At 42.4% G+C, this 22,955-nt stretch overlaps 1 protein-coding gene across 1 annotated transcript; it reads left to right on the top strand.

The window, feature by feature from the left end:
- The first annotated feature begins 1,038 nt into the window (after positions 1 to 1,038).
- Positions 1,039 to 19,346, top strand: LOC103919230 (MARVEL domain-containing protein 3-like). Its single transcript, XM_009326698.1, has 3 exons — positions 1,039 to 1,199; positions 4,648 to 4,817; positions 18,640 to 19,346. Exons 1-3 carry the CDS (start codon positions 1,084 to 1,086, stop codon positions 19,344 to 19,346), a joined length of 993 nt encoding a protein of 330 aa, XP_009324973.1. The 5' UTR covers positions 1,039 to 1,083.
- The last annotated feature ends 3,609 nt before the right edge of the window (positions 19,347 to 22,955 follow it).

Genomic DNA, 22,955 nt, shown 5'->3' with positions numbered 1-22,955 from the left:
GCTGAAGGGGGTTTCGGCTTGCTGTCGTGGCGCTGAGGCGACGGGACCCACACCAGGAACCGCCCGTGGGGAAAGGTACGGGGCTGCTTCTTGCTAAATGGCTTCTGCCCGGAGCAGAGGAGCTGAGCTCCCCCGGAGGAAGGCACTGTCTCGTTCTTTGTTAGCCGCAAACAAATAAAAATTAATTTATTTCTTTAGTGACACCCTAAGGAGACGGAAGGGAAGTCATTAACTGAGTCCTCAGCTTGATCAGTCAAAATTAAATCGACTGCAGGCACTCCTGCAGTAATGCTGAAGGGCTGTGATGAGGGCACATGAGAGTAAAGATTGCTTAGATGCTTAAACTCTGCGTTTCCATGTTTTACAGGTTTGGGCTTAAGTGTACTGGGCTTGAAAGGGTAAAGACACTTTCAGGAAATAACATCCCTGTAATATTTAATACCAAATTATCAAGGATGTATCTTCTCGCCAACTTATTTTTGGCCCAGCACAGCTTTGCCTGTGCCTAACGTTTATCCAAATCACGGGCAACGTTCGGTACTGCGTCTGTTTACACCGACGAGTACCCTCCTCTGAGAAACTTGCAGGACAAAGGTCACAGCCGGCGCTTTCGGGTTTGCCCTGCCCTCGGTGGCAGTTGTATGCGCGCTAATGCAATGCACTGGTGTTTGCTGGGTTTCGTGCTTTGTGTAAGAGACAACGTTAGAGAAGCCAAGATTCATGTTCTTGGCGGACACCATGCCTTGTCCTTGCAGCAAAGGTGGGAGAGTCAGAGCAGACCTAGTAAATAATTAGTTTATAGCTAAGCGCAATAAATGTTGACTATAGAAACATTACAATTACTTGATGAATATGAAAATTTAAAGAAAAACTTCCTTCTTTAATGAAGTTACTTTACTTGTAGTTTAAAGGGTTTTACTTCCTTTGCTTCTTAAGGAAGTCTGTACTAAGCCTAGAATCAGCATGAAATGGATGTGAGTGCTGGTCAATGAATAACTTTAAGTAGAGCTATAAAATGAACCAGTTTTATTTCTCTGGCTCAGGAAGTTATTTTAGAAAGAAAGAATACATGTAAGAAACAAGATGTCTCATGCTGGGAGACGATACCAGGATAAGCAATACAGGCACCATGAGAACCGTGGATCTGATAGATACGAGGAAGACAGAAGAGCGAGAAAGCCATATCCATACAATGCAAGGTATGTCTTTATCACCTTAAAGAAACATATCACAGCAGGTCTATAACATCTGTCATCATCTTTGTTTGCTTTTTTTACCTTCGTATTACAATAAGTAAAGAAAGCATTACTTAGCCTTGAAATCATGAAGAATGAGCATGCCACGTTTGGAATCAGGGAGCTATTTTACACTTAGAAATTTAACCTTTTTCTTTGTATTGAGCTCGAGAGGGGGCAGAAAGATAGGCTGCGTGACACAGGCAGAGGTGTGAATTTCCTGGGGTTATCTGGATCAAGTTGGGTCACAAGTAGGTGAAGTGTGGCCATGTGTCTTAGTACAGTTCCTGAAGAGGCTGGTCAGCAGGTGACGGCGAGCCATGGCTTGCCAGACATGCATTGCTTAAATGAGAATGCTACGTGACTGAGACCAGCACAGGGACTTACTGAACTCTCAGGTTGCTCTAGTTCAGCTGTGAACAAGTTCATATTGATCTAAAACAAAATTAATTTCAGTAGTTGCAGTCAATAAATGAGTACTTGTGTAAGCGTCTAAGGCTGTTTGCAGCACTTGGTAGTGGGTCAGCCCCTATCAGCACAATAAGCAGATTAACTAATAGAAGGTTTGGAATGACAAAAACACTCTTAGGATATTACAGTTCTCCTTTCAGCCTGGCTAACCTACAGCGTATTAGAAGTGAGCTTAGGCTGTTTTCCTTTGAGTGCATGCCAGCAACTGCATTGTAAGAGAGAGGTCTGTAGCTCCAAACAACACCGGCAAATTGGCCATGGCAGCAAGGTGTTCATCACTCCTGTTTAGTCTCTGGGGGCATGACTGTAGGGCAATTTAAGAATAGAGGCAAAGAGGGAGAGGAAATAAATATAAAGGTTATTGAAAAGCTGAGTTACTGAAGTAGTACATGATAATATGCATTTTAGCAAGAAAAACAGGATGAGAATAAAAGCAGTAGTGAAGAGCACTGTGTGGACTAGAAGGTCTACTTATGGATAAGTATAAAACATTTGGATGGTGGTAATCCTATTGTATTGTGAAAATAGCAAATTTTTTCTTCTGTCTCTCTTGAATCATGACAAATTGGAGAGAAATGGGAACAAAGGTCAGTCTGAGAATCATCCTCAGAGGCTGAATGACTGTCCTTAGCAAAAGCAGAGATCAGGAGGGGATATAGTTAAATTTTTATCTTGAACATATTAGAAGTGAGAGCAGCAAATGCCAGGAATGCATTAATTGCACTGTGGAGAGAGAAAAAAAAAAAAGGGGGGGGGGGTTTTTTTTTTTTTGTGGTTGTTTTTTTTTTTCCCCCGTATATAGCATAGTGAAAGCAATGCATGAAAGCATAGCTATAAATTAAACCACCACTTCTTAGTAAAGTTCTTCTCTGGACTTCTTGTTTTTGCTGTTAGTTTTAAATGACTGGACACATAGACTGAAAATTGGTGGAAGGACTGTGAAGGCTAACAGACCATCCCTGTATCCACCGGGGATTAGAGGAAGGAAAGCGGCAGCTACGGATCTTCAATAGCCATGGAGATCATTCTTAGAGTCAAGCTGAGAATCTGGGGGGCACCAGCCCTTTCTGCGACTAATCAAAAAACTTTTCCATCAGTTGTTTTGATGGAGTTTGGCTTAACCTAACAGCATTTCCCCTGCTTAGCTGGCACAACAAAACCAGTTGCTTTTGTAAAGAAGTTTCAGTGTTTTGGTGAAGACTTAGGCTGATGGACCAAAAGACCTCCAGATACTATAATGAAGTAGATGGGAAAGGTTTCGTGGAAACTGTAATTTGGGTGCCTAATGCTTTCATCCCTTACGAGCAAGACCTTCCTGCCAGAGTATTTCTCTTTCCAAATGCATTTCTGTCTGAAACTCCTATAGCAAGCTTCCTCTCATTGCTGAGGAGAAGAGTTGCATTATCCTGAACTGGAAAGTCCTGAAGGAAAACAGGAGCAAAGGTGGCCAGAATAGGCCATTGTGAGGAAAAAAGCATCTAAAAGAAAGAATTTATTTTTCCTAATTGTACTCTGTTGCTGAACATTAGGGGGGTTTTGTTTTGGTTTTTTTGTTTTGTTTTGTTTTCTGGCAAGTAGCAGGATACAATAGAGAGAAGCAGCTGCATCAGAAGTACCAAAGGGATTGCTTTCAAGTGAACTGGAAGTCTTATAAATCACACAGCTTATTTAATTTATGTGACACAGCTGCGCAGGATGCTTTAGTGGTTGCACAAGACACAGGACAAAGGTCAGAAAAATCAGAAATGTTTCGGCCAAATAGAGCTGTTGGCAACTACGCGCGGAGATGTTAGCATTGGTCTTGTTATTGAATGTCTTAATTAAAATGTAAAAACTACAAAGAACATGATTTAATGTGGATGAATGAGATAATATTTGTAAGTTGAATCTGGAATTGGATGAAGATAAACCTTAGTGAAGTGCAGTGACACTAGGAAACAAAACTACAGTTGAAAATGCTGATCTGTGGATAAGAAATTCAAGATAAAAACTGAATAGGAAGACGACTTTTAAAAATAATAATGCTGAATGAGACTTAAAATACCCTTTAATAACAAAATCATCCAGCTGTACCTTGACAAAGGCAAGCTCCAGTTCTGCTTCAGATGAGGGAGGACATTTAGATTAGACCAGACACTTACAAAACAATTTACAGCCAATGTTTCTTTTAACCTGAGTGTTAGCGCAGTTAAAAAAGGGCCAATTGCACTTCTCCCATAGAATAATCTAAATCTCACCAACCTTAAAAATCATCAGGCTTCAAATGTGGAGCTGTATGTCGTTGCAGCAAAGTGGACAATTCCATTTTGAAGTATCATTTTGAAGAGTCTAATCGAAAACATGAGAAACTGATCTTTTTGGGTCGATTCTAGATTCCTCTTCAAATACCATCAAAGACCTCAAAAAAAAATTTTTTTTTAAATAGGCAATTTTTTTTTCCACTTTAAAATCTTTATCTGTTTCTTTTAATAGCTTTCATTCTTTCAAAAAGGTATCTTTGTGAGACACAGTAATTGGAAGTACAAACTTCACAAAATGCTTACCCATGAAATAGTTGTGCTACTTTACACGTTTATTATGTGAAAATATTTCTCATTTTTATTCTCTAGGCTGCTACGGACTGGCTAAACATGTCTGTTTTTCATGAAAAAGCTGTAGTACAATTACCATTTGCAAGTAACCTAAACAGTTCAGCCAGCCTACTCAGTGAGTACACAGTTTTCCAAAATAACAACGACCAAGTGCAGATATCCTTGTGAACGTGGATTTATGCAAGTATTTGGGATATTTGCTTTCAAAACACACAAGCAAAAAAGATCAGATACCTATGAAGCAGGCTAGCTAGTTCCACTAACAGGAGCATCTGCCAGTTTCTCATGTTCTAATGTTCAGGAGAGAGCATGATCTAATTAATGTACATTAGTCGTTTACTCCATTGTAGATCAACAGAAGAGATCCGGGGTGGCCAGCACTCAAGGACTTCCACTGTTTGCTTGGACCCTTACTCTAAAACCTCAGGAACAGCACGGGAATATTTTGACCCACCACCAGAATGTTATCCTCCCAAGGAAACCTTCTCAATGAAGTGTTCAAAGGTATGCACAACAAGAGGTATGTGAGATTCTTACTGCCTGCCATCCACTCCTCTCCTTCCAAGGACTTGTCTTGGTTTTGGTTTCTGTGTTTAGAAGCACAATAAAGTAAAGCTAGAGGAATATTAAAAAAAAACCCAAACAAAGTGGGAGAGTTAAAGTTAATGAATGGCATAACTGTGGGTTACTAGCATGTTTTAGGCATCTGAAGGCAAGATTTATGGAGATATTTAGATACTTGAAAATGCATCTCCAGAGTATGCATACAGAGCATCAGAGTGGGTTGTGTGCGTAATCACTTGGGTTGTGCAGCAAGGGTTAACCTTTGAGATTTAGGAATAAAATAGATATTTGCGTCTGTAGGCAATTTAAAGATGGCTGTTGAAGCTTTCATGCTAGTTTATTTCTGACACATTCTTCTCAGACTTTTTATCAACTCTGGATTTAATCCAGTTATCACTGATACATCTTTATAAAGCAACATTGTGGGAGACAAAACTATTTTATGGACATGAATCCAATAAAACAGCTCTTGAGAAATAACTTGGTTTTTTCATGGCTAGAAAGTGACTACAACAAGCAGAGAAACGAGCATTAATGTGGGTTTTTGTGGTCTTTAACACTTAGTAAACTCGTTCCCGTAAACTGAAAAAAAAAAAGGCGCTAAAATATCCATTACTCCTTTAAAGTTTTCCCTCTTCCAGGACAATGAACTTTCTCACCTTGTTTGTAGGAAGGGCCCACTGCAGTCTGAGTTGGAACTTGCAGCTAGGTGCAGAGTCTTTGGCTGAAGTCTACAAACAGCCTTTCAGTGTCCTCCAGTAGAGAGACAAATGAAGAGTTCAGTTGTTGGGAGTAAATCAAAATACATAATGTTAGAGTATTTCTTCACTCCGTGAAGGAAAGTTAAATAACACACTCAATTTGCTTTTAATATTTTGCTGTATGTGAATACGTGAACAATTTTAAGACTGAACTGAACTATTTTCTCTTGCAAATATGTTCTGTGTATTTGTATGCAGTTTGTTTTTCATCTCGAGGAGATTTAACTCCAACAGTTAGTAGAGCATATTTAATGATGCAGAGCCATACTGATATTTTATCCCTGATAAAATTGTATCAGCAGTTTCTTCTTCAACAATACTAAATTATTTTAACTTGTCTGAGAAGCTCTAGAAAACTCCATGCCTTATTTTAGCACAGCTTTAGAAAAATGAAGTGGCAGGTTATTTTTAGTTTTCAGTTTCACTGGTTGTTTAGACTTATTGATAGCTTAATGTGACTTGCTGGGGTTTTTTTGAACTGCATTTGCTTCTCATTATTTCAGTGCATTAAACATCATTAACATTTTCAAAATGTACCAGTTCTGGATGCATCAGTTGATGATGATGATTTCGCTCCCACCCCTCCCCCAGGTATTGCTCAGTATTTTCCAAAAATTTAATGTCTGAGGTTGCAGTGGAGGAGGGAAAAGAGATTATGTAGAAAATAAACCCTTTTATTAGCAGTTTTACTTCAAAAAATGACAAGATATTGGAGGTTGATAAGATTATGAGAATGTTACTCCCCTGTTTAATTTTTGAAAGTACGAAGATTAAGCAGAATTTCCTAGAAGTGTTTTGAGAATTCTGTATTCCCTGCAGTCATAGTAAATGTTATAAATGAAAAGCTACATGAATTGTTTACTAAGAAGTCAGTACATGTGAGCTACAACTTCTTACAGCATGAAAAGTTCCTGTAAATAGTTCTTAACCATCTCTTTCTTTTGCCAATGATTTATCAGCACTCTGGTGAAATTCCCCCTTCCCAATCACCATAATTCTAAAACAAACTAGTATCAAACAAGGCCGGGAAATCAAGTGATGTACCACAGTCTTTTCCAAAGCAACAGCTGAAATGTGAACCTTAGTTTCTGACCATACATCACTCTACTTTCACTATGGCTTTATTTTTTTTTTCTTTTGCCCAGCAAATATACTTATGCTCTTTGTGCATGTTGACCAGTCTGGCAAACTAGAGAGGAATTCTAAACAACCAGAGCTCTGAAAAGTATATTTCCTTCACCCAGATACTGCCCTCTTCATCCATGCTTTTCACCAGCAATATCCCAAAAAGCCAAAGGTGAGTTTCAGAAAGAGGCAGTTATTTTTGCAGTGATCATTCGAACATCTTAGCTGCAAGCAGCAGCAGAAAAAAGGAGATCGTTCTCCTATCTTTGTTATTCCCACCTTCCCTCCCTAATCCCTGCCCCCTTGTTTTTCCTCCAACCGAATAAGACAATAAACCCAACCCAAATATAATGGAAGAAACAACTAATACTGACCCCTTTTGCCGGTAGGAACATTTTATACTATCTAAGAAACTTCAAAACATTCTGCTCCTTTTTCTTCCTTTTATCTTGAAAACAGAAGGAGAAAAGTCTGTTAAAACATTGTATGAGCAATACCTATTCAAAGCCATTCAAGAGGATCACGTGGCTAGCAGTACTGGATCATATGAGGCACCTAATTACGTATCCTCTCAAACAATGTACTAGAGTGCAAATTTAGGAGGACCATTGGAGTTTGGACCAGTACAGTGTGAGCTGTCCTCTGGAATACGCTCCAAACTTTGGATTGGTGGAATTTTCTGAATTGGAAAACTGCATTGACTTCTGTTATATTTAATACCTCTTTACAGACCTATCAAATTTGTTTAATCCTTTTCTGAATCCCCGTTTGAATGTCTGGCCTCCACATGATCTTATGACAAGGAGTTCCACAGTTTCTTTGTGCCACTTGAAGAAGTACTGTTTTGTTCCTTAAAACGTTTTAAAGAAGGTGTCTCTGATTCTGGTGGTATTCAAAATACCTAATGATAATCTCATATATTCATCTTCTCCATGAGATTGATGATTTTAGAGTGAAGTCTTCCCTTTCTCCCTGTCACTGTGCTCCTAGCGCTTCTTCAGAGACTGAAGAATAGTCAGTTCTGTCCCTATCAAGAGTGAAGTCTTTCCAGTTCTGGTTAGCTTGCCAGCCTTATACCTTTTCTAGATCATCGTACCTTTTTGAGATGGGCTGACCAGCACTGCACTCAGAATTCAAGATAAATTTCTAAAGGAATCAGACATGTGCATAAAGGTTCTGGTTCTGTAGTCCTATCCTAATGCGTCCTAGCTTTTCATGTGGTGTTTGACTACCAGTGAACACTGAGCTGATGTTTTCAGAGAAGGCTACCTGATGTCTTTCCTGAGTGGAAATGATTTGTTTAGACCCCATCCGTGTGCTCTGTAGAAGGGGGGTGGGGTGGGTGGGTGTGTTTATCTGTATGCATGAAGTGTGAGATTGCTTATTAAACGCTGATTTCATTAGTTTCTCATTCAAGAGCTTGAGCTCTCAGCAGCCTACCAATTTTACAGTTGGCAATCATGAAGAATTTTTTGTGATGATTATTATTAAAACAGACTTCACCATCTCACTTTTCAGTTCATTAGTCTGTGCATCTACCATAGTTTTTTTGTGTGTACTTTTGAGATTAATCTCTTCGGAGTCCCCACTTACAGCTCTTTGGGCCATGTTGCAGAGCAGTCTCAGGATGCACAAACTATATTTCCTTCAGATAAAACTAAATGAGAGGGTGAGCTGTAACTACTAGCAGGCACTCTGTGCTTTGGACCAAACTAGAGCTAAAATGAAGTACTTCTCTCTCCCCAGAAAATGCCTATCGTGTAGCCCCTAGGTCTTCAGCTGCAACTGTTTGACTCTACAGATTCACTCCCATTGCACTGCTAAGACGGGCATAGCTAGCGACAGGCAGCCCAAAACAGAGATTTCTGTCTTAACTCTATTTGTTTGAAAACTGGTTGTTTCCTCGTACTCTTTATTTTCTTCTAACCACTACTAACCTGTGAGAGGATCTTTTCTCTCACAGGAGCCTTTGTTGTTTAAGAGCACTACCACTTGGATTGCCTCTCTTCATATACCTGCTGATGCTCTCAAATGACTTCCCTCTAACAAACTTTTGACTCTTCCCCGCTATGCTATCTTTATGTCTATTTTCTGTATGTTTTTTTTCATAGGGACGTCACACTTGTGGATCTGCAGATTACAGATTCAAAAGGCAATAGAAACACAGGAGTCTGCCATGTTCTGTTTCTGTAGTAGTGAAGGAGACTTACGGAACAGCTTATAGACCGGTGTCAAGCTGCCTAGATACTCTATATAATTATATGGGAACTAGAAATAAACAGTTCATGATAAAGACAAACCTTTCATCAGCTAAGGAACTACTGCTTGCAATAACCATTTCTTACAACTTACGCACAACAGTGCGTGCCATTTAAAGCAGCACGCGTTGAAAACAACAGGAGTTTTTGGCCTGGGGATACTTAGAGCTGAAATTCTTTCAGAAGAAAACGTTCAACTTGCTTTTCACAGCACAGGTAAAATTTCTGTAGTTCTCTCTTCTGTGTTGAAAAACTAAATTAGTAATCATAGTTGCCTTTCAAAGGACCCCCCTCGCATCCTTTGAAAATATAACCAGATTCAGTGCTTTTGGTTACCAGAGGAAATGAGAGAAGTGTTCAAGGCTGGCTGCCTGCCATGCTGCTTCCTTTACCTTAGAGAGAGCAAAATCTAAGTCGAACCCAAGAGTGAATTGCTGATCTTAAATCATAGGTACTTGGTCACTTGACCTTGAAAACTTTTCATTTTATTTTTATTATGTATATTGGTGTGAAAGAGACAGAGCAATGCAATTCCAGGATAATGCTTCCTTTAGTTTTGCTTAAACAGTGAAGGTAAAACTAAGTTTCTCCCATCTTTGGTCAGTATGCGACTCAGGAAATGCCTGCACTTTTGCCTTGTATAGAATTGGACTGTGCTGGTCATAATTTCTGAGCTAATAACTTTTTTTTTAATTCTTCAACCCACTTGGCATTTAAAGGAGACAGCACTAAAAAGGTTAGAAAACAATTTGTGGGGGAGCAAGTATAATTGAATCCCTGTTCTTTGCTGCCATGAATGCAGCTTTGCACCATGAATAGTGTCAGATTTCTTAAGCATATTGTAGGCACTTCCAAACAATCATGCCTTTAGCCTACATTCTAACATCCATAATTGTTAAAACCTTCAGACCAATTTCCTCTCAGAAAAAGACAGCATTATGGTTTGTAACAACAAGAAAAGTCTCCAATTTCAAGCATAGCCAGAAGGAAATATCAAACTGAATTTATTTGGAGGAGGAAATAGAATTAGGGAGTAACAATGACTTTCTCCAGGATATATTCATGCATTAACAGGCCAGCATTAATTCAAATGTAAACATCTACAAGCTTTTGTTTTTACAAAACAGAGTTGAATTTTTTTCCTGTAGCTATGCATGCTGGCAAATACTCATAGACTGGAAAAAGTACTGAGATGAAAAGTTACCCTAAACACAGGGTTCACACTAGTAGACACTTGGTTTGAGTTATGGCATTGTTCATAACCATTATACTGCCGCTGCTATGTTGCTCTGTTATGTCCTGATACTGTTGTTTTTTGAGTCAGATGCGGGAGCAGGAGGGGAAAATATTCTGCAGAGCACTTGTATCCCTTCCAGTGCTGTGGAGATGTTGGGGGAGAATAGTGGTCAGCAAGAAGCATTGGACTGAAGTAAAAGACCTTCTGTAGCTTCAGTTATGCATGTTCAAAAACACTGAACGGTCATTAAATGTGCATAATGCAGGTAACTTTGTGGATGAAAACAAGCATTTGACAAGTATGTTCAGCAGCACATGTTAGATCTTTTCAGCAGTGGTCAGCAGGATACTTACATTTCTGTGGAGGCACCCAATAGGATTAGAAACTGCTGTATTTTGTCATCGCCATCTTCACATTTTGCCCCTACAGTCTGCCATGCTTAGCTCCTTTGAATTGTGCTCAAAGCTGTCATACACTGTTCCAGTGGCAGTTAATTTCAACATATTTCTGCTGTAAGAAGGGAGCACTAAGGTCCCCTATAGACTCATTGTAATTAGATGGCTTCCCCCTCCTATCTGTTACGAAGTATATTTTAAATACAGAGCGACTAACAGACTGAATTTGCCATCAAGTTTTTTAATCTTGTAATTGTGAAGACAGAGGATATTAGTAGTGGGAATTGGACAGAGCTGTACAGATTAAAATAATCCCAGTTATTCAAAATACTTCATTAAAATTGCACAGTAACAAGATACAGTGGCAGAGCTGCAGGTAACGTTCCTGTTCTGAAGTTAAAGTATTTCACTTGGAGGTAAGTCCTGTTTGCTGTGAAATACAAATAGCCACGAGCAGTTAGCTCTATAAAAACATGCAGGGGAGCCACGCTAGTTGCAGATGCCAAATGTTACCTTTAGCAAACTGTTGCCCTGCCGACATATGGGACTTCACTCTGCCCACGTCTTTGTATCACATGTTTTTCATCCACCTTTTGGCATTGTGCTAACATGTACACTATTGTTTTTAGAGATGGGAGAACTACAACTGAGAAGACTCACTTAAGTTGGCAAGGGAAGATACTGGCAAAGTTGATGTTAGCTGTTAGGTACGTGTTAGACTCTAGCCCGTGCTTCCCTATTGGGAAAACTTAGTTAAGTCTGCTCTCTACCAGTATGGAACAGGAGTTGCACCATCTTTCTTGTAAGACCACTGGGTTTGTCTTCCCCACATCTGACTCAAATTCTGGGAACCAAGAAAAACTCAACTCTTTAAAAAGTGGCTCTCAAAGCTGATTGATACAGCAGACTGACTATCTATTGAATGTAGCTCTATTTCTTGAGCAGATGATCTTAGCTCACTTAACTTGAAGGAGAAAAGTCCACCCAGTCAGGAATGTTGCTCACCAGGTGTGACAACCCACAATTGGTAAAGTGAATGAGAAGCTCAGGTTCACAGGTGCCTCCAACCTGGCCTACCTTCAGCCAGACTATGATTACTTAAAGAGCAATAACACCACAATCGTTGTACTTTCTAAAGGCAGCTTAGTTTCAGTTCAAACAGAGGGAGTGGCTGTGGAAAGTTGTCATGAGGGACAAGAGTGTTTCATTGTTTTCTGAACTCTTTTAAAAAAAAAAAAAACCCGCAAGTTTGGTTTGATACCAAGGTATTTGTTTACTACTTGAAAGAACTATGGGTACATTAGGAAGAAAAAAAGGCCATTTCCTGAAACGCAGAACATGAAGTGACCATGCAGAGACCTACCAGCGCTACAAATACACGTACAGCCTTTCACAGGCGTTGCATTTAAATCACTGTTGCCAAGTGGTACAGTTTAATGCAAGACCTTTTGCTTCCCACCCTCTCCAAAATTGTGGAAGATGACTCATGCTTGGTTAACAGGAGAGAAATCAAGAACATGCTAGAAGTGATGCTTTAAAGAACTACTGGGAACAAGTAAACCAAAGCTGTTGTTCCCAGGCAGGGGCTGTGTCTTGATGGCAAGTAAATCTGTGTCATACAATGGTGGGAAACTATGGGGATAGAGGCTGATGCAGGAGTTCTACAAATCAAGTCCACCCTTTCCTGTGAAAATTGGACAGCGCTGTTTGGAGGATGGGAGGGTGTTAAGCAGAAGGAATAGAGCAGGTGGGACAGTAGTTCTTTAAGGGAAGATGATACACAGAAAACCAGGACAATACATTTGGGTCTGAGCACTCTGATTGTGAACGTAAGGCTTCTCCGAATCATTAAAAACAAGGCTGGTCATCCTTTAAGATTTCCTAATGGAGTGATTATCTTGCCTAAAGAAGGACAACTTACTAAAAGATAATAATAATAATGCTTCTTTCTAGAGCACATAAATAATTTAATTTTCCCAGTTTTAACTATTTTTTTCATCGATTTCCAGTAAGACGGATATCTCAAATGAGCATAAATGTGTTGGGCACTTACATGCCATTTAAATTCAGTTGGCTCTGAGTATGTAGTTCCCTTAGGTCCTTTGAAAAGCCAAGATTCTGTTGGTGTTACATTGCCTAACTCTTGTGTTTTACGGTTGGGTTGTGGTTTTTTCCGCCTTTGAACATTACTCCGTTAAGGAGATTTTAGCATAACTCAGTGAAAGCTAAATCCCACCACTGGCTGAAGAACAGAGAGACCTACAAAAACAGTGGTGGGGTGGGGGCTTGGGGGGGGATTTGTTTGTTTTTGACAAAGCTATGTATTGCCCTGATCCTGCATCAGTGAAGTTGGTTGAATTCTTGTTGCTGGTTTCAGTAAGATCTTCCTTTGTACTGGTATACATAAGGGGAATAATACCGTTAGCAAGATGTTTTAATACTTTGCATCCAGATTTAATATTTTTAATCTGTTGCGACTGTTGTCTCCGTTTCATTTCCCTTGTTCAGTTCTCCTCCACTGTTTTGGTTCCTCCCCACTTCTGTCACATTTTTGTCCCCTTCTAAAAGCAGAACAAAACCCCTCTTTCCTTTGACGTTTTCTCCCTCTTCCCCCTTATCTATTCCTCCTCCCACTGACTCAATTTAGTAGTGAGGTGACCAAAGCTGCGTGCTGAGCTCTGCCTTTGCTCTCCGGGGAATGCCAAACCTGCACTGGCAAGAGAAGTTCAGCATTTGAGATCCTTTTCAGGACTGACTGCTGCTTTTGTAAGTCACTATATATGGTCAAAATACTTGTGTGCTCCTTTGGGGCGGGGGGGGGAGATTACCTCTGAAAAGCGGAAAGCTACCCTAACTGGGAAAAAAACCAAAAGACAACTTTCAGTGAGAAAGGCTGGGAGAATGATTTTTAGTGCGTGTGTTCTAGCCTCTCATTCCTCCCTTCCCTTCTCCTGGAGTGACCCCTAATGGGATGTGACAGAGGCGCCACTGACCTGTGCGGCTCCTAGCGCTGCTGCCCTGCCGCTGAGGTCGAGGTGTCCGAGAGGGACAGCCGGGCACCCCCGGGGCTGCCAGCTGGGTACCGCTGGTCCTGGTGGTATGTGGCCTGCAGAGGAAGCAGGGGGACAAAGCAAGCCAGAATGGAGAACGGCAAACATAAAATACCTTAGAAGTACACAGGGATGTTAACTCCAGAGGAGGGAATGATACCAAAAGAGACAGAAGAAAGAGTCCATGTGCAGTCAACAGAGGAAAAAAGTGACTACTGTGCCAAGACACAGTGGAGGGAGACACTTTGAAGGCCTCCTCTATTAGTCAGGCCCTCGTAAGGTCAGGGGAGTTCAACAGAAACAGCCAGAACTGGCTGTCCTGCAGATTCATTTATGTCAGCTGCAGAAACATAGGAACAAACATGAATTGACCATTTTACTTTATGTACACACGTACGTACACACACTGTGATCCTGACACCTGAACACTGGGGCCATCCTGCCACAGTGCCTGGATGAAAATGCCTCTTTACAGCTTCCGACACATGAGACTAGAGCACACAGTTGAGTTACTGGGTACCACACAGTCAGCCGCAGTGGAGTTTTATGAGGCAGAGCATGCAGATTTAACAGCTCACCTCACCTGAAAAGGGGAGTTTCTGGTCTTTCTCTGGCCCTGGCTGTGTTATTTCCCCTGCTAAACTCATGCCAGCACGATTGCTCATCAGATACGCTGTGAGTCACTTCAAGTTGCTAAAGTTGCAGGAAAAAACAGCGGCACACAAGAAGAGAGTTGAATCGTTTCCTGCTATTTTAATTTATTAAAACAGCTCTTGGAAGGGCCTAATGCTAGGCCGGAGTTATTACTGGGCAGGGGAGAAAAGTGGTGACTGCCCAGCCAGGGGTAGGAGCCGTTAGAATAAGGTCAGCTGTCTGAGGATCTGTACCCTTAACAGCCTGCTTGGCTGCTTTGCTGGACTTTTGGGGCCACCATTTGACAGAAGACAAAACCACTGATCAGTGGGTTAATACCATGGCAATAGCCCAGCATGCATCTGGTATAGAAGGGAAAGGAAAAGTGAATAGTAGATTAACAGTATGAATTGGAAGGCCGCTGTTTGCTATAGCAGGAGGCCTACCCACAGCAGAAAAAGACTGGATTCAAACAAAGTTAACAAGTACAATACATTGAACTTACTATCCATCGCAGGTTTAGTTTTTCTGGAATCAGTGAAACGATTCTCTGGAAAGCTCCAGCAACACCCACTGTCTTTTAGATTGCAGCCGTTCTCCTCACCTTCAGTGCTGAAAAGCAGTGCAGGAAAGAAGCGTGGGAAAGGAAATGGAAATCCAGGAGCCCAGACTTGAGTCTCGTTACTTGCTCAGTATGGAGGGGGTTAGTTCCCAAAGCCAACTGCTCACTGTGCTAATTCTAATACAAATCAGTAACATTTTAGATAGATCCCAAGATTTTGAACTTGAGAAAGGAAAAAATAACCAAACCGGTGGAATTCTGAGATTTTCAGACCGCCTGTCATTTTACACTCAAGTCTTGCAAATGCGTTCATTGTTGCATGGGATTAGGGAATAGTTGTAGAAATAAGTAACTTCCCTGTAGGAAGACCTTTTGGCAGTCTAGTTTCTGCGGCTATAAGTCTAAGACGATGTAGCTAATTTTTTTTACGGACTCAGAAGCGTGGCTTTGAAATCAGCCCTTTCTGCCAGCAGTACACTGCTTGACATTGGTCACCGCTAGCGTGTGTGTGTGTTAGCATACCTTGACAGAGCTAAGAGTCAAATCTTAACCATCCTTTTATTCCTTATTTCTCAAGTCTGTCTATCCTGTTTATACTAGTATAGTGGGATTGGGTATCAGCTTGTAACTATCACAGATCAAGGTTGCGTGAGGCTTTTGGGGCACCCGGGTCAAGATCTGAACATACTGTAGGGCTTAATATTTCCATCAAAGCCCTGATGATTGTACAAGGCCTTAGGGATTTCCACTAATTGTCTGTTACTTTCACAAACCCTGCTGGCTCTCATCGTAGACCTGTAATTCACAGCTTCATTCTACATACTGCTTATCATTTTAGGATTTTCTTTAATACAGGAGGCTTTGTTATTACACTTTAAAAAAAAAAAAAGTTAATCCATGTGATGCAAATAACTGGTGGAGTAACTGCCAATGAACCTCTCTCCATTGTTTAGTTACTCTAATCAATTCTACAGCAGGTGTGTGTGAAAACTGTACAGGTACATACAAAACCTGTCCAACCTGAATGTCCCGTCTAAGGACATTTTTCAAGCATGCCATTAAAGCATCTACTGCTGCAGTTAAAAATACAGTAGACCTAGACTGATCGTATTTGTCATCCCATGAGCAGAGAGACATGTTCTGGCAGCCCTACTGTGGTACCAGCAATCAGCTCAGTGAAGTTAAGGGGTTGCATACAGAATTTGCGTGAATACATAGGAAGTTTTGGAGCAGCGTCATTGAGGATTGGGGTCAGTTATAAATGTGGGGAGGTTAGCAGCAAGTGCTGACTACTTTGACAACAGCAAATTGCCTTTTCTAAAGCTCAGCAAGGTGATGTACAGGAAAAGTTGATGCTCAGCGGGTCAGAGTGCCTCACCAGTCATTGATGAAAAGGAAATTCTGAAGACAGCGGTAGAAGAAAGCTGACTGGTCATGAATTCCCAGCTTCCAAGTTCCCAAGCATACTTAAAATTTATGTTTCCTTTAATCAAATAGTCCTTCCTCCCTGTAGACTTGTAGGAACTGCTTACTGATGGAGCATCTATGAAATCAGTAGTCAGCCCTTATAAAGGGAAGTGGCCTTCTGCATCCAACACTGTCCAAGGGCCCTGAGGACCTAAGTTGACTCCCTGTATTTGGAAGGCATATCGTACAGCTCAACTGAGAAGACAAAAAATATCTGATGCAGTTCCAGTGAATGTCCTGTACAGCTATTACTCTCTCAAAATATTTTGAACAGTCCTGGTAAAGTGATGACTCTGTACATATTAGAACATTGAGTCTTTTGGCTGCATTGTTTGAATTTAGTATAAGGAGTTCCAAATCCTGTCTCACGGACCAAGATTTAAATTTCTCTTTACATTTAGCTTCACAAATATTTCCTTTGAAATATTTGAAGCCTCCTGAACAGATTTAGGAACCAGCATGGTTATTGCCCTGCTTCACAGAAGTGGTTGTGTGGAAGGGTCAAGGAAAACACATGTTGTCATGCAGAAATCAGCATCACCTCTGAACAATGCATACATAAAATTGCACACTTAGTTCCTCCTCAACAAGAGCCCTTTGTTTTCTCTGCCTGCTCTACCTAATTCTTTTTAGGATATGAAATCCGTATATGTACGCACTTCTGTATGTGTATATATACACACGCACAAACTGAAACATGCTGAGCCTCAGATATTCTATTCCCAGGTATTACCACCATTGTCATTGCTCCCCTTTGTGCTTCTGGGATGGTTTGCAAGGCCGTGATGTGAATGGGCTCAGTACCTACCTACAGCTGCGTTAGCAGAAGTGAGGAGACCAGTCTGGGTACAGGGAGAAGCAGGAACTCCTGAAAGTGGCCAAGGCCCTTGTCAAACCATTGCAAGCACCTTCCCGTGAAGAGCAAGCGGCAGCAGGAAGGTGCTTACCTCAGCCCTCTGTGGAGGGAATAAGAAGGGGCAGAATGGGAATATCCGGTAATCCTTCATGGTGGCTGTCACTGGCTTTCTTCGGTTAGAAGGATCTGGCAACACAAGAGAGGAATTTGTCTAATTCCCTTGCATGCTGCTTCAGCCCTTTCTTTTCAAGTCCATACAATCTTGACAGCTCAAGAGGAAAATGCCACGCTGATCAACGTTAGCAGCATAAAATGAAAGCCTGTATGCAAACTGCAGATCCTGTCCCACTTTAAAGACAAATATAGGACCACTGTGTCGAGCATCTTACGTTCTTGGCTGTCAGACTGCAATGGAATAATAAGATTCACAATTCTGTGATTAACTTCAGAATTTGAGGAGCAGCACGCGTGATACACTAGGAGTTTTCATTTCCCGAATGGGCAACTCTAGCTATGCTATGCTTCAACATCCGTCATGTTGACTAATCTTAGCCTGACCCCTAGTGAGCTGCCACAGAATAATCAGATTTATCTAACAGATGCTGCACCTTCCTGACAGGCAACTACCACACAAAGAAGTCATTTATCTGTATTTTTTTTTTTCTTAAAAAAAAACTTGGTTACCTTTATCAGTAGCATAACATAAGAAAAAGAAGAGTCAGCTCAGAAGTCATGAGGCTTTCTTCTGAAGGTGGGGGTGTGGAAGAGAACGCAGGACCTGGTATCGAGTTCACTTAACTTACCTCCGCATATAAGGTGGTTTTTGCCTCCTTCCCCTCCTCCTTTTTTTTTGTGTAATCAGGAACTGCTTCTTCAGATTTATGAAGAGATTTTTATCTCTGAAGGAGATGAAGTGGAAGTTGCATCTGGTTAGATAAATTTAAATAAACAAACACTTAAACACAAAAAAAGTGTGTAAGTTAAAGCAGTAAACACATTTTAAAGGACCTAAATAACTTGCACACTTTTTTAGAAGCTTCTAGGTTTTTGTCAGCTTTAACCTCAGCATTTTGTTCATACTGGATATTTCTTGCTCAGTGTGTTTATGCCAAGTAGTTAGAGACCAAAATACAATCACTGTGCGCTTGCCTTGGCAATAACACAAGCACAGTAAAATTTTTATGCATTTCTTTCCCCGCATGAAGATCCATTTATCAAGCTCACTGACAAATTAGAAAAAGTAATTTGTCCAACCTCTGAAATGTACCCATGAGAGCTCACACTTTTTTTAAAGCGGCGTTCTTCTGTAGCGGTAGCCAAGAGGACTATCTCGGTAATAGTGCTCTCTGTCTATGGTTTTGGTGTACTTCTGTCACCCCCAGTTTGTGCAAGATGTGATTTTGACATCTATTCCTATCTTTCTGCTCCCTATAGGCATTTTGAAGTTTGTGGAAATCACGGTTAACCTCCTGGTGCTGATTTGCGTGGGCGCTGCCCAAGCCTCTGTTGCAGGCTTTACGTCCCTCGGCGGCTTCGGCACCGGATCCTTTAGCCTGAATTCGGCTTATAGCCCCTTTGAGGGCACGGAGCTCCGGGAGGTGAGGGAGCTAGACATGCAGTTCACCCAGATGAGAGCCCCGTGCGTGTATGGCGGAGTAGCCTTCAGCTTAACAGCAGCAGTACTTACCCTTGTCTTCCTTGTCGTGGGGGCAAAACCCATCCAGCAGCTCAGGATAGGGCTGCTGGCAGGCGAATGTGCCTTCAACCTGCTGGCCGGCGTGGCGTACATTGCAGCAGTCGGCCTCTACCTGCATTTCGTCAGCCAGGTGAACTCCACGGAAGTTTGCAAGAGGCGCGAGAGGCTGTATGCGCGCCGTGGTTATACCTCCATGAACTGCGTGGTCCAGGGTGGCGACGCGGCCGTCAGCCTTTTTGGTGTCACTGGTGCCTGTTTGTACTTTGCCAGCTTTGTGGTCTGCATCCTTGCTATCCGAACCGTCCGGGCCTTCCAGAGCCACGCTGCCAAGGCTCAGCACAGCCCCAAAAGCAGCATTAGAGACAGAAGCGTCAGAAACCACCATGCCATCTACAGGACTCCTGAAAGCTCCCACAATGTCCAGGCTCTTGCCACGTTAGTGTGAAGTCAGCTCTGGGACTGCGCCAGAGAGCTGGAGCTTCAGCAAGGGACGGACACTGGGCATCGCATGCTAAACAGGCGAGCAGTCCGCAATGTATTGTCCTACAAGGTGCTGAAGCGTGTATCGAATCGCCAAATATAACAATACTGCTGTAACACGATGTAATAAAATTGACGTTGAGTGGATTTTTTAACAAGGTTTTTTTTTGCATCAGCTTCTCAAGCTGGACTCCTGCATTTAAAGTGTGTTTAATTGTAATGTTTTCATCCTGCACGGAGCAAATCCAAACAGCAATGGGCTGTTAACAGGTTGCAACCACAGTGCTGCCAAACTTGTGCTAACAACCACTTCCTTTCCTCTCCCATGACGTAAGGAACTCAATACACAGCTAGGATGGGCAGCCTTCAACAGATCCTGCGCCTGTCGATGGATCCTGTTGCCTTACATCACACCACGCACAAAGCAGAGGACACTCGAGTGCTTTTCTGAATCACAACTGGAGCTACACTTGTGACCTGTTTCGCTTGGGCTAGTGAAGCTGTTTATCTTTTGAGTCACAGGGGTTGACACATGCCAATCGTGTTCCCTGAGGAATGCTTCTGGGAGGAACTAACTGCAATTTCAAAGGTAGCATTTGGGTCCTCCTCCAGTTCCCTACTATGTTTTCCCCATCTCGCTGAGTGCAGATCAGAACTTGAGAGGCAGCGTATTGGTCAGCTATCAGCTTAGTAAAGCTACTGCTTGCTTCTGGAACCACCTAAACAAGGTTTGGCTTGCTGATTCCACAGACAGTGGTGGGCAGAGCCCGAGGCGGGAACACGCTGGCTGCCCTGGAGTTTTCCATGGGAATGCTGTAACAATGACAGAAAGTACATGTGTCCTTCCAATATCTAAACACACAAAGCATGAGTGAACAGCAGTAATTGTATGCCCCCAGGGTTGAGAAAATAAATTTGAGAACATCTTTCAAGAGTCCTTTGTTTGAGGCAGATGAAATAGATCACTGGTCTCCATAGATGAGGGAGTGAGAAAAAAAGGCTGCTCTTGAAGTACGTAAGATTTGTCAGCTTGAGAGGAGGGAAGAGGCAGTTTTGATTCTGGCTGTGCTCGCTCTTTTCAGTTTTGTCTGGCTCAGAGTCATTGCCCAGATGAGGCTCTTTCGGCTCATAGTAGAGCTTATTTATTGTATACTTCATATATACACACACACACAGATCTCAAAGGATTATGTTTGAGGTAATATAAGCCAAACAAGAAAATGTTATGGTTCTGATTAGAAGTGATTACATGGGCCTTTACAGTAAGTATTTATCATTTATATAATACCTTAAACATCTCTCTAACACTTTAAACATACAAGCTTCATAGCATTATTATGCTTATGAAGAGACAGGAGTGAAGAGTTTTTCCAAACTTGCAATGACTCACAGTAGTGATAGAGTCATGAAATTGAGACTTCAATTGCTAGCTCTTTCCCCAAACCCAGACCTTCACTGGTATGCTGTAATCAGCTGGAAAGTCTCTTACAGGGATGTCTGGCACGCAGCTAAAGCCGCAGCTAACCACTTGTTAGGCATTTCTGCCAGCACACTTGGTCCTGTGCTACCTCTACATCTTGCACATTTTAAATGCAGGCTTAGTTACATGATGGCACACTGTTATTAACTTGCACAAACAACAAAAAGCAGCACCTTGAAGTGACACATTCAAAAGATTAGAAGATGCTGCAGATAGGAATGTATAAATCTTAACTCAGTCCTGAAATATGTGTGCAATATGAATTTTAATCTCAGGGCATCTTACTCTGCCCCATTCATTTTTGAATGCTTGCCTGCCATCGCTGCAATAGCAACAGTCCTCTGCAACCATCGATTCTGTCTCTTTTTTCCCCGTGTGTGTGTGTCTTAAAGGCCTCATTTGTTGCAAGGTAATTCAGTCTTTCGAAAAAGGTGCACGGAGTTTCCCTGTGGACTATTGCTGTAGTGTTCCTCCCTTGGACACTTGGGTTCCTCACAGTCAATCCGTTTTGGGTCCCTTTGCTCCTGTTAACAGGAGCAATTTTATGCATTTTACGGGCACAGTCAGAAAGTAGCTGCTAGTTACAGGTGCTCGGTTGGAGACTCCTGGGACCTGCTTGCTGCCCCAAGCATCCGGTCGGTCCCAGTCATGTTCTCTCCGCTCCTCACCCTGCACTCACCATCCCCTTGTGTTTCTAACCTCCATAGCCTCAAGTTTATTCCTTTAATCTAATCTAAATCTACCGTCTTTTAGTTTAAAACTGTTAACCCTTGTCCTGTCACTACAGGCTCTGGTAAAAAGTCTCTCTCCGTATCTCTTATTGGCCCTCTATATATTGAAAGGCTGCAATAAGGTCTCCCCGGAGCCTCCTCTTCAGGCTGAACAACCCCAACTCTCTCAGCCTCTCCTCATAGGAGAGGTGCTCCTATCATTTTCGTGGCCCTCCTCTGGACCGGCTCCAACAGGTCCATGTCTTTCCTGTGCTGAGGGCTCCAGAGCTGGACGCAGTACTGCAGGTGGGGTCTCACCAGAGCAGAGTAGAGGGGCTCCCTCGACCTCCCTCATCTCCCTCGACCTGCTGGCCACGCTTCTTTGGATGCAGTCTAGGGTACGACTGGCCTTCTGGGCTGCGAGTGCACATTGCTGGCTCATGTCCAGCTTCTCATCCAGCAGTACCCCCAAGTCCTTCTCGGCAGGACTGCTCTCAATCCATTCGTCACCCAGTGACGAACCTTGCACTTAGCCTTGTTGGAACTTTGTGAGGTTCACATTGGCCCACTCCTCAAGCCTTGAGACCCTGACGTCCCTCTGGATGGCATCCCTTCCCTCAGGCATACCAACTGCACCACTCAGCTTGGTGTCATCCACAAACTTGCTGAGGTCCTGAAGCACTGCAAGCAGAGGGACCACAAAGCCCAGGGATTGCTAGCTTCTTGAAAGCTTTGTCCCTCAAATTTGTCTCCTTCCCTGCCACCGTGAAGAAAGATTGCTAGGAAATAATTGCGAAGAGGAAATAAACATCAGTGCTGTTTCCTCCACTCACCTTCATGGAGGGAAGTGTAGGAGAGGAGAGGGGAAAATCCCATAAATACTCCTCCTGAGACGGCTAGGGCAGGGAAGAAGCAGCTTTCCTTCCCCTTGGGGTGAAGGGCGAGCCACATACCATCAGAACAATCCAAACAACCCTGCTTCCCGACTGTAACAAGACCATGCTTGGTATCCTGTAGCCGACTTGAAAATCTTTGCTCTGCAAGCTGGGAAGGTGTAATACAAGAGCAGAGATTTTTCTGGCACACACACACGAGTAAGGCTGCAACAGGCTGTCATCCCCAGCTGCCGCTGCAGGTGGTCCTACCCTCCGGGGCAGATTAGCCTTCCCGCCTTCTGCTGCAGATGGCTGTTCCCCACTGTTACCACTGCACAGTAACAGCCAGTTAGTACGGGACAATAATCCGCATTTGGACCAGTAAACAAGGGCAGGGCAAATGGCTCCCGTCAGCCCTATCATTTAGCCTTTCCCTGTTGCCTGCCCCATGCATGCATGTATGCACCGTCTGCGCGCAACCTTCAGGGTCAGCACTGAAGATAAACTCT

This window comes from Pygoscelis adeliae, unplaced genomic scaffold, assembly GCF_000699105.1.
Source record: "Pygoscelis adeliae isolate BGI_AS28 unplaced genomic scaffold, ASM69910v1 Scaffold6, whole genome shotgun sequence".
Taxonomy (NCBI): Eukaryota; Metazoa; Chordata; class Aves; order Sphenisciformes; family Spheniscidae; genus Pygoscelis; species Pygoscelis adeliae.
This window is presented reverse-complemented; position numbering and strand designations above follow the sequence as displayed.

Coding starts and splice junctions, on each gene's coding strand:
- LOC103919230 (XM_009326698.1), top strand. CDS start 1,084: ATGTCTCATGCTGGGAGACGATACCAGGATAAGCAATACAGGCACCAT. Junction 1,200..4,647: donor CCATATCCATACAATGCAAG/GTATGTCTTTAT, acceptor ACTCCATTGTAG/ATCAACAGAAGAGATCCGGG. Junction 4,818..18,639: donor AAAGGTATGCACAACAAGAG/GTATGTGAGATT, acceptor TGCTCCCTATAG/GCATTTTGAAGTTTGTGGAA.